The sequence below is a fragment of the Ceratotherium simum genome, chromosome 39, assembly GCF_057802395.1.
Source record: "Ceratotherium simum simum isolate JZ-2026a chromosome 39, ASM5780239v1, whole genome shotgun sequence".
NCBI lineage: Eukaryota > Metazoa > Chordata > Mammalia > Perissodactyla > Rhinocerotidae > Ceratotherium > Ceratotherium simum.
The window spans coordinates 3759608-3773637 of NC_141938.1; the positions used below are offsets into that span (position 1 = coordinate 3759608).

General features: G+C 41.7%; 1 protein-coding gene across 1 annotated transcript in view; it reads right to left on the reverse strand.

Moving 5' to 3' along the window:
* The window catches only part of LOC101392057 (uncharacterized), a 91025-nt gene extending 77301 nt beyond the window's left edge, over nucleotides 1–13724 (reverse strand). The window contains exons 1-2 of the mRNA XM_087426003.1: nucleotides 13586–13724; nucleotides 13379–13495 (exon numbers count right to left, since the gene is read on the reverse strand). Coding sequence (XP_087282129.1) covers nucleotides 13379–13495; nucleotides 13586–13588 — 120 coding nt within the window. The 5' untranslated portion in view covers nucleotides 13589–13724. The remainder of the gene's footprint in view (nucleotides 1–13378; nucleotides 13496–13585) is intronic.
* Between the last annotated feature and the right edge of the window lie 306 nt (nucleotides 13725–14030).

The window sequence follows — 14030 nt, forward strand, 5'->3', positions numbered from 1 at the left end:
GGGCAGTGGCACAAGGTTTGGCAACGTGGATGCCACAATGGAAAAAACATGATTGGAAAATTAATGATAAAAAAATATAGGGAAAAAAATTATGAGAAGACATATGGTTATGGTGTCAAAACACTATTGTCACTGTATTTCATGTTGATGCTCACAGTTCTTTAATTTCTGCAGAACGAAAGCATAATTCTCATGCTAATCAGCTGGTGCAGATTCGTGCAACGCACAACCCAGGCTTAGCACAATGGGTCCACGAAAAGAGTGGACACTTGGGAGAACAAGCGTCATACAGGTGGGCACAACAAAGGGGAATCCTTGTCACCCATGATGATATTGCCACTACAGTACAACAGTGTCAGTTATGCCAACAGTTAAATAAACGGGGAGTTCCACACCCCTACCAAGGTCATATCCAAAAGGGATTATTTCCCGCCCATACCTGGCAAATAGATTTTATTGGACCATTGCCAAATTCTTGTGGATATACTTATGCCTGCACTGCTGTTGATACATATTCTGGTTATTTATTGGCTATACCAGCTAAAGTGGCCACCCAACAGAGTGCCATAAAATTATTAGATATAATCAAGTTATATTATGGAACACCAAGGCAAATTCAGAGTGACAACGGTTCCCACTTTACAGGTAAGTTGATTCAAACTTATACTAAAGAAAATTATATAAAATAGATTTATCATATACCTTATTACCCCCAAGCTGCAGGCCTCATAGAACAAATAAATAGATTGCTTAAACAACAATTGAGGAAACTTGGTCATGGCTCATTAAAGGGGTGGCACAACCATCTAAGTACTGCTCTAAATGTGTTAAATAACAGGCCACTAGGCCCTAATGAGACTCCTCTGTCAAGGTTGTTACCAGCAAAGATTACAGAAGTGGCAGCCGCCACCCATGAGCTTATGACCTTAACCTATTGGCCCCTGACTCAGTCTGCTAAACCGCCTTTTCGTGCCACGGCCGAAGCGGCTGGATTAGATTTATTTACTGTTCATTCTATTCAATTGCCCCCTAAGAGGCAGTCTATAGTCCCTACTGGGATAGGGGTACAATTTCCCAAAAATACCTTTGGTTTGTTAAAAGGACGCTCTGGACTGGCAGCAAAAGATATTGATGTACTAGGAGGAGTTATTGATCCAGATTCAAAGAAAATAAAATTTATATTATATAATGGTAGTGACACAGTACTAACTGTAGAGTCTGGGGAACGAGTGGGACAATTATTGGTGCTTCCCCTCCTGACTCCAAATGTGTCACAAGGACAACCTCCAAGTAAATTAACTAAAAGAAAAATGCAAGGATTTGGGTCTACAGATGGATAGAAACCTGGAGCAAAGGTGTGGGTGACACATCCACCCAATGCGGCTCCACGTGCCGCAGAAGTAGTGGCCCAAGGGCCCACTGCAACGCTCATAATAATGTATCCAAGAAATGAACAATTATATCATGTTCCTAAAAATTCTGTTTCTTTGCGTAAATAGATATTCCTGCTGTGTTTGCTATGCTGTGCTGCACTTCCATGTCTGCTGCAGACCTACATGCCAACTAATGTCTCCGTAGGACAACCTTTGACCCTGCACTGCTGGACCAACTGCTCTACACCAGTGGGACCTATAACCTAGACTATGAATGGCTGAGAAATTTGGTCTCAAAAACATCAAGCAATCTCTCAGTATAAGCCTATATCTGACCAGTCACGGAGAACTGGTTATAATTTCTCTATTACCCTGCCTTCTGCTGCCCTCTGTGATGGGGGCTGGTCTGGACTTCTGCAAGCTAATTTGTTAGGCCTAAGTGTTATCTTATCTAATGTTATCTTTGATGCTGTACATGATTTGCAAGATCAAGTTAATAACATTTCATATTCTAAGGGGTTGTTTGATTGGTTACCTTGGGGTTTGGGTCCTTTATTGCGAGATAGTTTTATAATTATTGTAGTCATTGGATTTTAGATTCTTAGATGTGCCTTATGTACTTGCGTACAAAGTTCATTGTCTGTGCGTATGGTGTCTTATAGTTAATGAAGACGGCCACGGCCGAATATGTCTTGACATGAGTACAGCCATGTTTGGCCGCTCCATTGACCTACAGCCACCAGCACAACAAAGAAATACAAAGCTGCTTTCTGTGTGGTGGGAACTGGCCTTTTCCCGGGAACTGGCCTTTCTCCCACGGAGAGAGTTGCAAGTTGTAACATTTCAAGGCTCTTGGAGCGTCCTGGCCCAGAATGGACTGGCCATCTGTGCCGGGCTAGGACGATAACCAAAGAGAACAATGCACGTGCGCAACTACTGGGCTGGGACGTTAGCCAGGGGGCTCAGTGCACGTACGCCACTGATAACCATTTGTGCATGGGAACACTAAATGCTTGCTCTGCAAACTCTGTAATTGCTTACTCTAAAAATTACTGATGGTATAAAACTGCTAGAAACTGAGCCTCAGAGAGAGTTCCACCTAGAGAGAGTTCCACCTGTGGAAGGGACACCTTGCCCAGGACGTGTGATCCTTGCCCAGCCGCGTCGATTGACAGAGCTCTCCCGGCAGTGGGGCGTGGATGTTGTGAGTAACTGATTTGATGTGAAATAACTGATTTGATATGAAGTAATTGATTTGATGTGTTCTCTTTTCGGTTAACCTGGTGTTTCTCTTTCTGGTTGATTTGTGTCATTTCTCTTCAGCCGATGTGGGTGTTTTCCCTTTCCAGTCGGGCTGATGTTTTTTCCTCTTAATATTTGACCTATTTGATCTGTTTGCAGACTGTCGCCTTTACTATCCTCTATATAATAAAATATACCTTCAGTCCATTTGTTTGGAGTGGAAAGTGTCTTTTACGTCTCCGATCGAATCCCCAAACCTCTCATAACACTCTCCCTAGAGAATAACGCAAATGCTCCCTCTCTCAGTCTTCCCTTCTCACAATGAGGAAAACTCAGCTGGACTCAGTTGAAGGTTCTGACCCAAATCAACTCCCAAATTAATGGACCCTAATCCAGGAAACAGAACTCCTGCCTTTCACAGACTTTCTCAATGTAAACAAATTACACTCTGAGTACACCTACCCTGTGGATGGAAAACCCCAACTTATGTCTAGAAAGAGGCCCAAGGGAACCACAGTTACAACCTCAGAAAGGGCATCACCTCCCCACCCCATGTGCACGTGCACCCCCAGCTTTCCAGGGCTCTGCAGCTCGTCTCAGTATAGAGGCTCCTTTCATGGGGGGTGTGAGCAGTAGGACACCTGCAGGGGGAGGCTCCCCAGGAAGAACAACTGGGCCTTCAAGTCCTTCCTTTTGCAGGCCTAAGGGGCCTTAGCTTAGATTCACTGCCCTCAGGCCTCTGCCCCAACTGGAATTTTTTTGGACCATCAATGATATTTTAAATACACAAACCTAGTGTTGGAACAATCCAGCTAAAACACTCAAACCAGTCTTCATGTGGAAATGAGGGAAGACAAGTACATGACATTTTGCTGTCTCAACAAGAGACCCAAGACTGTATTGCATTCTGGAAAAAAAAAAAATGTTAACATTGTATTATTTCCAGAAGAAGAGATTGTTTTATAAACTATCAATCATACTTGGGCACTTCAGGTCTGCAAGTCTAAGCCCTGGAAATCCATTTGAATTCACCAAAATAAAAGAATACCAAAATAAAATAATCAGAATACCACTACCCACACTGGGAAAAAAGAAGGGAAAGAAGAATTTACCACATGCAATGTAAAAATGGAATATTTTTTTTTTCTGAAATTCACCTCTTTCTTGCTTCTTTAGAAATATTTTATATTTTCAAGTTGTATTGATTAAATAAATTTTTATTCATTGAAAAACCAAGACTAGGACGGTGTCAAGAGGGTGGCATAGATGGGCTCCAAACTCATGTCCTCCCACAGACACAACAAATTTACAGGTACTCTTGGAACAGTTACTCCTGAGAGAGAACTGAAAACTGGATAAAAAGAACCCCCACAACAAGGGACGGTGCTGACTGAGGTGGAAGAGGCAGAAATTTCTTTCTTGAGAGAAAAATGCCACCTTCAAGCCATGGCACTTCATGGCTGGCAGTGAGCAATCGTAAGGTACGAAGCCTTCCCTGGAGGAGTGGGAGATCTGAGCAGGGGAGCACTGCCACAATACGCAGCTTTTGGACTCAGCACAACCGACACAAGTATCATAACAGCTGGCTTTGCTGGCTATTAACTATAATAGGTAATACCCCTAGGAAAGCTATAGGACATAGGGGAAAAAAAGCCTGCTCTTATAGGGCCCATGCACAAATTCACCTGTTTCAGAAAGCAACCTAAAATCACCAGAAAGAAAAGTGTACAGTTCTTTGGTGAAAAGAGACTCACTTGATAGGCTCTGGCTACACATCAGTGCAAAGTGAGACCTCCCCAGGGACTGAGACATTGGTGGCAGCCATTATTGTGACCCAGTACACATGTGCTGACACAGATGCTGGCAGACACCATTGGAGTTCTTCCCTTGGCCCATGAGCACGGGGGTCTGACCCAGCTACTAGAGCACTGATTTAATCCAACTCAGACAGGGCAGGCAGACCAGTCCTAGGGACTGGTCCCACCCAACAGCAAGCCCTCTGGCAACTTGTGGCCCTACATAGGTGGGGTGCCCGGAATCTCTGCAGCTGGAGGGGTGGGTACACCTCTGTGGGTCAGGGCATGCATGAGGAGCAGGACTGTATTGGCAGAGCGTATGAGGCCTCTGCAGTGTGGTGACTGGGTCCACTTCTGTGGGTTGGGGCACATTCCTGGGGCAGGACTCTATTGGTGGGTGTGTGGCCCTGCAGGTGGTGGGGCTTGTCAGCTGCAGCAGACTTGTGCTTCTCAAACAGCCACATAAGGGATCAGCCCCACCATCCAAAACCTGAAACAATTGGGTGCTCCCATGCCTAGGGTCAGCCTCACTCAGCTGCAATCCTGAGAGCTGACAACAGCCTTGCAGGCTGGAGGCCTACAGCAATTTTAAGTCCCTGAGGCTAACAACCAGTCACACTGGGGATCTACTCACTTAAAAGAAAGACTGCAACAGGAATGTGCTATTAGAACTTGCAGCCAACTGTGCTGGGGCTCCCCATGCCCAATAAAGTGACAGAAGGGACCATAGCAGCTGCACACTGCTGAGCATCACAACCAGCTGGCCAGAGGGACACCCTAGCCTCCCCATTCACCTGCAGCAAGAGCAACCCTGCCACAACAGAACACACATAGCCCACACAGAGGACACTCCTGGAATATTTGAAACAGGTGATGAGAGGGAAGCACACTGCTGGGCCTCGTAATGTATCTCGTACATAAGGCCACCTCTCCAAGATCAGGAGATGTAGCTGACCTACCTAATACATAGATATAATCACAGAGAAAGAGGCAAAATGAGGAGACAAAAGAATACATTCCAAGTAAGGGAGCAGGACAAAACCTCAGAAAAAGAACTAAATGAAACAGAGACAAACAATCTACCTAACAAAGAGTACAAACTAATAGTTATAATAAGGATGCTCCCTGATCTTGGGAGAAGAATGGACGAACTTCAACAAAAAACTGAAAAATATAAAAAGGAACCAATCAACAATGAAGAATACAACACCAGAAATGAAAAATTCACTAGAGGGACTCAATAGCAGAGTAGATGATATAGAAGAACAGATCAGCGAGCTGGATGAAAGACTAGAGGAAATCACCCAAGCTGAACAGATAGAAAAAAGAGTGAAAAAGTACAAGGACTAAGGGACCTCTGGGAAAACAGCAAGCACACTAATATCCATAATATAGCTGTCCCAGAAGGAGAAGAAAGAGACAAATGGGCAGAGAAAATACTTGAAGAAATAATAGCTGAAAACTTTCCTAACATACAGAACCAAACAGACATCCAGGTATTGGAAACACAGGGAGCACCAAACAAGATAAACCCAGAGGCCCACACCAAGAAACACTGTAATTAAAATGTTAAGAATTAAAGAAAAAGAGAGAATCCTAAAATTCGCAAGAGAAAGGCAACAAGTTACATACAAAGGAAACCCCATAAGGCTATCAGCTGACTTCTCAGCAGAAACCTTAAAGGTGAGAAGGGATTGGCACAATATATTTAAAGTGCTAAAAGGAAAAAACCTACAGCCAGGAATGCTGTACCAGGCAAGGTTATCATTCAGAATGGAAGAAGAGATAGAGTTTCCCAGACAAGCAAAAACTAAAAGTGTTTACCAAGAAACTAGGCTTATGAGAAATGCTAAAGGGACTCATTTAAGTGGAAAAGAGAAGACCACAAATAGGCATAAGAAAATTATCAAAAAAATAAAAATAAAATAACTGGTAAAGGCAAATATACAGTAAAGATAGCAGATCAACCACCTATGCCACCAATATGAAAGTCAAAAGACAAAAGTACTAAAATTATCTATTTCCATGATAAGAGGCTAATGGATACATATGCACAAAAAGAGGTTAGATGTGATATCAAAATCATAAAATGTGGGAAGAGGGGAGTAAAGAGTAGAGCTTTTAGCAAGAGGTCAAAATAAAGAGACTATCAATGTAATATAGATTTCTATATATGTAAGTTATTATATATGAACCTCATTGTAATCACAAACCAGAAACCTATAATAAATATACAAAAAATTAAGAGAAAAGAACCCAAACATAAAGAAAGCCATCAAACCACAAGTAAAGAGAGCAAGAGAAGAAGAAAGGAACAGAGAAGAACTACTAAAACACCCAGAAAAAAGTAACAAAATGGCAATAAGTACATTCGTATTGGTAGCACTTTAAATGTCAATGGACTAAATGCTCCAATCAAAAGGCATAGGGTGGCTGATTGCATAAAAAAACAAGACCCATATATACGCTGCATACAAGAGACAAACTTCAGACCTTAAGACACTCACAAATTCAAAGTGAAAGGATGGAAAAAGATACTCCATGCAAATGGCAATGAAAAGAAAGCTAGGGTAGCAATACTTATATCACACAAAATACACTTTAAAACAAAAACTGCAACAAGAAACAAAGACAGGCATTACATAATGATAAGGGGAACAATCCAATAAGAGGATATAACAATCCAGTAAGAGTATATATTGTAAATATCTACGCACCCAACACAGGAGCACCTAAATATATAAAGCAATTATTAACAGACATAAAAGGAGAAATAGACAGCAACACAAAAATAGTAGGGGACTTTAACATTCCACTTACACCAATGGATAGATCATCCAAACAGTAGATTAATAAGAAAACATTGGCCTTAAATGACGCATTAGACCAGATGGACTTAGTTGATATATACAGAACATTCCATCCAAAAACCGCAGAATACACATTCTTTTCAAATGTACATGGAACATTCTCCAGGAGAGATCACATATTAGGCCACAAAACAAGTCTCAATAAATTTAAGAATATTGAAATAATACCAAGCATCTTTTCTGACCACTATGGTATGAAACTAGAAATCAACTACAGGAAGAAAATCAGAAAAGCTACAAACATGTGACATTAAACAAAATGCCATTGAACAATGATTGGGTCAACAAAGAAATTAAAGGAGAAATCAAAAAACACCTGGAGACAAATGAAAATGAAAATATGACATGCCAAAATTTATGGGATACAGCAAAAGCGGTTCTAAGAGGGAAGTTTATAGCAATACAGGCCTACCTCAACAAACAAGAAAAATCTCAAATAAACAATCTAACAGTGCACCTGGAACTGGAAAAAGAAGAACAAACAAAGCCCAAAGTCAGTAGAAGGAAGGAAATAATAAAACTCACAGCAGAAAAAAATGAAATAGAGATTAATAAAACAATAGAAAAAAATTAATGAAACAAAGAGCTGGTTCTTTGAAAAGATAAAAAAATTGGCAAACCTTCAGCAAGACTCATCAAGAAAAAAAGAGGGAAGGCTCAAATAAATAAAATCGGAAATGAAAGAGGAGAAATTACAATGGACACTTCAGAAATACAAAAGATTATAAGAGAATACTACGTAAAGCTATACGCCAACAAATTGGATAATCTAGAAGAAATGGATAAATTCTTAGAATCATACAACCTTCCAAAACAGAATCAAGAAGTAATAGACAATTTGAATACACCAATCACTAAGTAAGGAGGTTGAAACAGTAATCAAAAACCTCCCAGGGGGCTGGCCTGGTAGCATAGTGGTTAAGTTCACATGCTCTGCTTTGGTGGCCTGGGGTTCGTGGGTTCAGATCCTGGGCATGGAACTCAGCACCAATCATCAAGCCATGCTATGGTGGTGTCCCACATATAAAATAGAGGAAGACTGGCACAGATGCTAGCTCAGGGACAAACTTCCTCAAGCCAAAATAGGAGATGGCAACAAATGTTAGCTCAGTGCCAATCCTCCTCACTAAAAAAAAAAAACCTCCTGAAGAATAAAAGTCCTCTGGGCTAGCCCAGTGGTATAATGGTTAAGTTCATGTGCTCTGCTTTGGTGGCCCAGGGTTTGTGGGTTCACATCCCAGGTGCAGACCTTCACACTGTTCATCAAGCCATGATGTGGCGGCATCCCACATACAAAAAAATAGAGGAAGATTGGTACAGATGTTAGCTCAGGGACAATCTTCCTCAAGTAAAAAGAGGAAGATTGGCAATAAATGTTAGTTCAGGGCCAATCTTCCTCACCAAAAAAAAAAAAAAAAATCATTAAAAAAATAATAATAGAAAAACATGGGCCTGCCCGGTGGCTTAGCGGGTGAGTGCGCACACTCCACTACTGGCGGCCCGGGTTCCAATCCCGGGTGCGCACCGACGCACCTATTCTCCAGCCATGCTGAGGCCGCGTCCCACATACAGCAACTAGAAGGATGTGCAACTATGACATACAACTATCTACTGGGGCTTTGGGGAAAAAAAAATGAGGAGGATTGGCAATAGATGTTAGCTCAGAGCTGGTCTTCCTCAGCAAAAAGAGGAGGACTAGCATGGATGTTAGCTCAGGGCTGATCTTCCTCACAAAAAAAATAAAATAAATAAAAAGAAAAAGAAAATCCAGGACCAGATGGCTTCCCTGGTGAATTCTACCAAACATTCAAGAAGAATTAATACCTAGCTTCTCAAACTCTTCCAAAAATTCGAAGAGGAGAAGCTTCCTAACTCATTCTATGAAGCCAACATTACTCTAAAACCAAAACCAGATAAGCACGAGACAAAAAAAGAAAATTACAGACCAATATCACTGATGAACATTGATGCAAAAATCCTCAACAAAATACTAGCAAATCGAATACAACAATACATTAAAAAGATCATACACCATGATCAAGTGGGATTTATTCCAGGGATGCAGGGATGGTTCAACATTCACAAATCAATCGATGTGATACACCACATTAACAAAATGAAAAACAAAAATCACATGTTCCTCTCACTAGATGCAGAGAATGCATTTGACAAGATACAGCATCCATTTATGATAAAACTCTGAATAAAATGGGTATAGAAGGAAAGTACACAATAAATAATAAAGGCCATATATGACAAACCCACAGCTGATATCATTCTTAATGGAGAAAAACTGAAAGCTATCCCTCTAAGAATAGGAACCAGACAAGGATGCCCACTTTCACCATTCTTATTTAACAGAGTATTACAAGTCCTAGCCAGAGCAATCAGGCAAGAAAAAGAAATAAAAGGGATCCAAATTGGAAAGGAAGAAGTGAAACTGTCACTATTTGTAGATAATATGATGTTATATATAGAAAACCCTAAAGAATCCACGAAAAAACTTTTAGAAATAATAAATGAATACAGTAAAGTTGCAGGATACAAAAAGCAACATACAAAAATCAGTTGTGTTTCTATACAATAACAATGAAGTAGCAGAAAGAGAAATTAAGACTATAATCCCATTTACAATTGCAACAAAAAGAATAAAATACCAAGGAATAAACTTAACCAAAGAGGTGAAAGATCTGTCCACTGAAAACTGTAAAACATTGTTGAAAGAAATAGAAGACACAAAGAAACGGAAAGATATTCTGTGCTCTTGGATCAGAAGAATTAACATAGTTAAGATGTCCATACTTCCTAAAGCCATCTACAGATTCAATGAAATCCCTATCCAAGTTCCAATGGCATTTTTCACAGAAATAGAACAAAGAATCCTAAAATTTATATGGAACAAAAAAAAGACCCTGAATAATGAAAGCAATCCTGAGAAAAAAGAACACAGCTGGAGGTATCACACTCCTTGATTTCAAAATATACTACAAAGCTATAGTAACCAAAACAGCATGGTACTGGCAGAAAAACAGACACACAGATCAATGGAACAGAATAAAGAGCCCATACATAAACCCACACATCTATGGATAGCTAATTTTCGACAAGGGAGACAAGAACATTCAATGAAGACAGGAAAGTCTCTTCAATAAATGGTGTTAGGAAAACCAGACAGCCACAAGCAAGAGATGAAGGTAGACCACAATGTTACACCATACACGAAAATTAACTCAAAATGAATTAAACACTAGAATGTAAGACCTGAAACCATGAAAATTCTAGAAGAAAACATAGGCAGTACACTCTTTGACATCGGTCTTAGCATATTTTCAAGTACCGTGTCCGGCAGGGCAAAGGAAACAATAGAAAAAATAAACAAATGGGACTACATCAAACTAAAAAGCTTCTGCACAGCAAAGGAAACCACCAACAAAACGAAAAGGCAACCTAACAATCGGGAGATGATATTTGCAAACCACGTATCTGATATCCAAAATTAATATCTGATATCCAAAGTTAATATCCAAAATTATGAAGAACACATACATATCAACAACAAAAAACTAACAACTCGAAAAATGGGCCAAAGTTCTGAACAGACATTTCTCCAAAGAAGACAGACAGATGGCCAACGTGCACATGAAAAGATGTTCAACACCACTAATTATCAGGGAAATAAATGCAAATCAAAACTACAATGAGATATCACCTCAACACCCATCAGAGTGGCTATCATTAACAAGACAGGAAATAAGTGTTGGAGAGGATGTGGCGAAAAGGGAACTCTCAAATACTGCTGGTGGGAGTGCAAACTGGGGCAGCCACTAGCAGCCACTATGGAAAACAGTATGGAGATTCCTCAAAAAATTAAGAATAGAACTACCATATGATCCATCTATTCCTCTGCTGGCTATTTACCCAAAGAACATGAGAACACAAATGCATAAAGATATATGTACCCCTACGTTCATTGCAGCATTATTCACAATAGCCATGACTTGGAAACAACCTATGTACCCAACAAGGGATGAATGGATCAAGATGTGATATATATATATATATATATATATATATATATATATATATATATATATGCACACACACAATGGAATACTACTGGGCCATAAAAAAGGATGAAACCTGGCCATTTGTGATAACATGAATGGACCTTGAGGGTATTAAGCTAAGCAAAATAAGTCAGAGGGAGAAGGTCAAATACCGTATGATCTCACTCATAAGTAGAAAATAAAAACAACAACAAACAAACACATAGAGACAGAGATTGGATTGGTAGTTACCAGAGGGGAAGCGGGGAGGGAGGAGGGTGAAAGGGGTGGTTAGGCACATGCGTGTGGTGATGGATTGTACTTAGTCTTTGGGTGGTGAACACAATGTAATCTACATAGAAACTGAAATATGATGATGTACACCCAAAATTTACATAATGTTATAAAACCAATGTTACCACAATAAAAAAAGAAAAGAAAAAACTACCCCCCAAAAATGGTAAGTAACATGTTTCTAGACTCTCTAAAAATAGAACACACATCACACAAACAACTTATATCCAGCAAACTATCATTTAATCCAACCATAAATTATGGAACCCTGTTAAAAGCACTCCATCTGGGTTTTCCTTCGTCTGAGCTGAGGAAAGTGTGCACATTCAGGAGGTAGATGGAGACGTGAGGAAGAGGGCAGCCTTTTCCCTCTCTCTCCTTACTCATTGAGCCTCCTGAACAGGAGCTACTCATGTGTGTGGAGAGAATAAGTAAGCTATGTCTGAGGAATTTTACAGGTAAAGTTAAATTGTATCCAGCTGCTCCAGCTGTTTTCATTTCACATTTGAATGTTTACTTTTTTCTGAGCTGGGAAAGCAGCTATTGAGTGTTGCATGTATCATTCTGAAAAAGGAACTTTTTCTGTCCTTAATAGCTAAAGTACCAGAACTGTCCAGTAGGTCAGAGACCATGCCTGTCTTATTCAAGACCAAGTTTCCAGAATCCAAACTAGCACTTGGTATCTTGTAGGTGCTCAAAATATATTTAAGAGAATAAAGAATGATCATTGATCTCCTAATTGATGAAATAAATAATGATGCCTACATGGTATGATTGTAACTAAGTGAAAGGCAAACGTTTTCATTGCTTTTCATTGTGCTTGTGTACATACATATATTATAAGCTATATAACTAAAAAAAGAAAAAACTCAGACTAAAATATAGTGAATAAATTTTTTAAAGGTGAATAACTCAGGTAGGGACAGCACCGACAGGACAGATCATCCAGGAAAGTTTCTCAAAAAGAATTTCCACCCAAAGGACTTCCCATAGGATGTCTGTTCCCAGGAAAGATCCCGGGGGGCCAGGGGCACAAGGATTTCATACAACATAGTTCCAGGTGGTTATAGGCTGCTGTTCTCTCGCAAAATATCCAAACACGGGAAATAAATCTTTTAAAAACAGCCATCCATTGACTGTGAGAAAATGATAAACAATTAAACTATTGGACCTGTTTCAAATCCACCAGGAGGACAAATAGTTGACAATAATGCTGTGAATTGCAGGCAGGAAGATGGCATTTGGGAATTCAGGGAGCGACTGGAAATTTAGGCATTTGCTGCCAGCCCTAGAAGGACCTAGACTTGGGGGAGAGGGTCATGGATTTGAGACTCTGCTCCCCAAATATATGGAAAATTCAGAAGAAAATGCCCTCTGGGGAGAAAGGAGGGACTGGGGACCCCACAGACCACAGCTCCTTCCATGCATAAACCATCTGGAGACTGAGTCAGGATTATCCCCGATGCCCCTCCCCGTGGTCATCACACAATCTGGAGAGATGCAGGGCTGGGGGAGCAGAGCTACCCAGAGGCGCTCTGCGGCCGAAATCACCCTGGGCAGTGACAACAGCACGCCCGGGGTCCGTCGGGTGGCTGGCCCAGTCCCCACGCTGCGGCCGGAGGGGACTGAGGTCCGAGCGGCGCCCCCGCGGACTCGGGTCCGCAGACTCGGAGGTGACCGCGGGGAGGCCGGTCCCGCCACGGCCGGTTCCGAGCAGCCCCTCCTCCCCGTCTCCTCACCCGGGGCCGCACACTCACCATTTCTAGTCTCCTGTGTGCCCCTGCGTCCTTCCTATGACTCCCACGGCCGGTGCAGATCACAGCCGGACAGAGGCTGCGGCAGAGCCACCAAGGACTGTTGACAGCAGGCGACAACTGACCCAAACACGACAGGAGTGAGAAGGGAAGTCCACTTTGAGTCAGACACTCCTCCCCCAAATCCTGACTCCAGGCCCCAAATCTCACCATTTCTAGGTTTCCTGGGTCTCCTGGCGTCCTTCCTTTGACTCCCCCAGTCGGTACAGGTCACGACCCGACAGAATAGGCGGCAGAGCCACGAAGAGCCTTTAATGGCGGGGAGACGCGACCCCCAGCGTGGCTGGAGCCCGCAGCAACTTCCGGGGTGGGTGGGGCGCTTCGCCCCACCCACCTGCCCCGGCGCCGCCTCTGATTGGACAGTTTGCAAGACTCGCCCCCTTGTGTCTGAGTGACAGCCCCCTGAGTTGAGGTGTCTGAGCGGAATGCCAGACAGAGCTCGCCCTCTGCAGGGACATTTGCTTTGAAAGGTAGTGTTGGGTGACGTGATCCTTTCTCACAAACACACACGATTGAAAGTCACCTCACCATATGCAATAATTAGTATCTCTCCTTTTTGATCTTTTTTGACAACTGGAGTCTGACATAGTTTTGC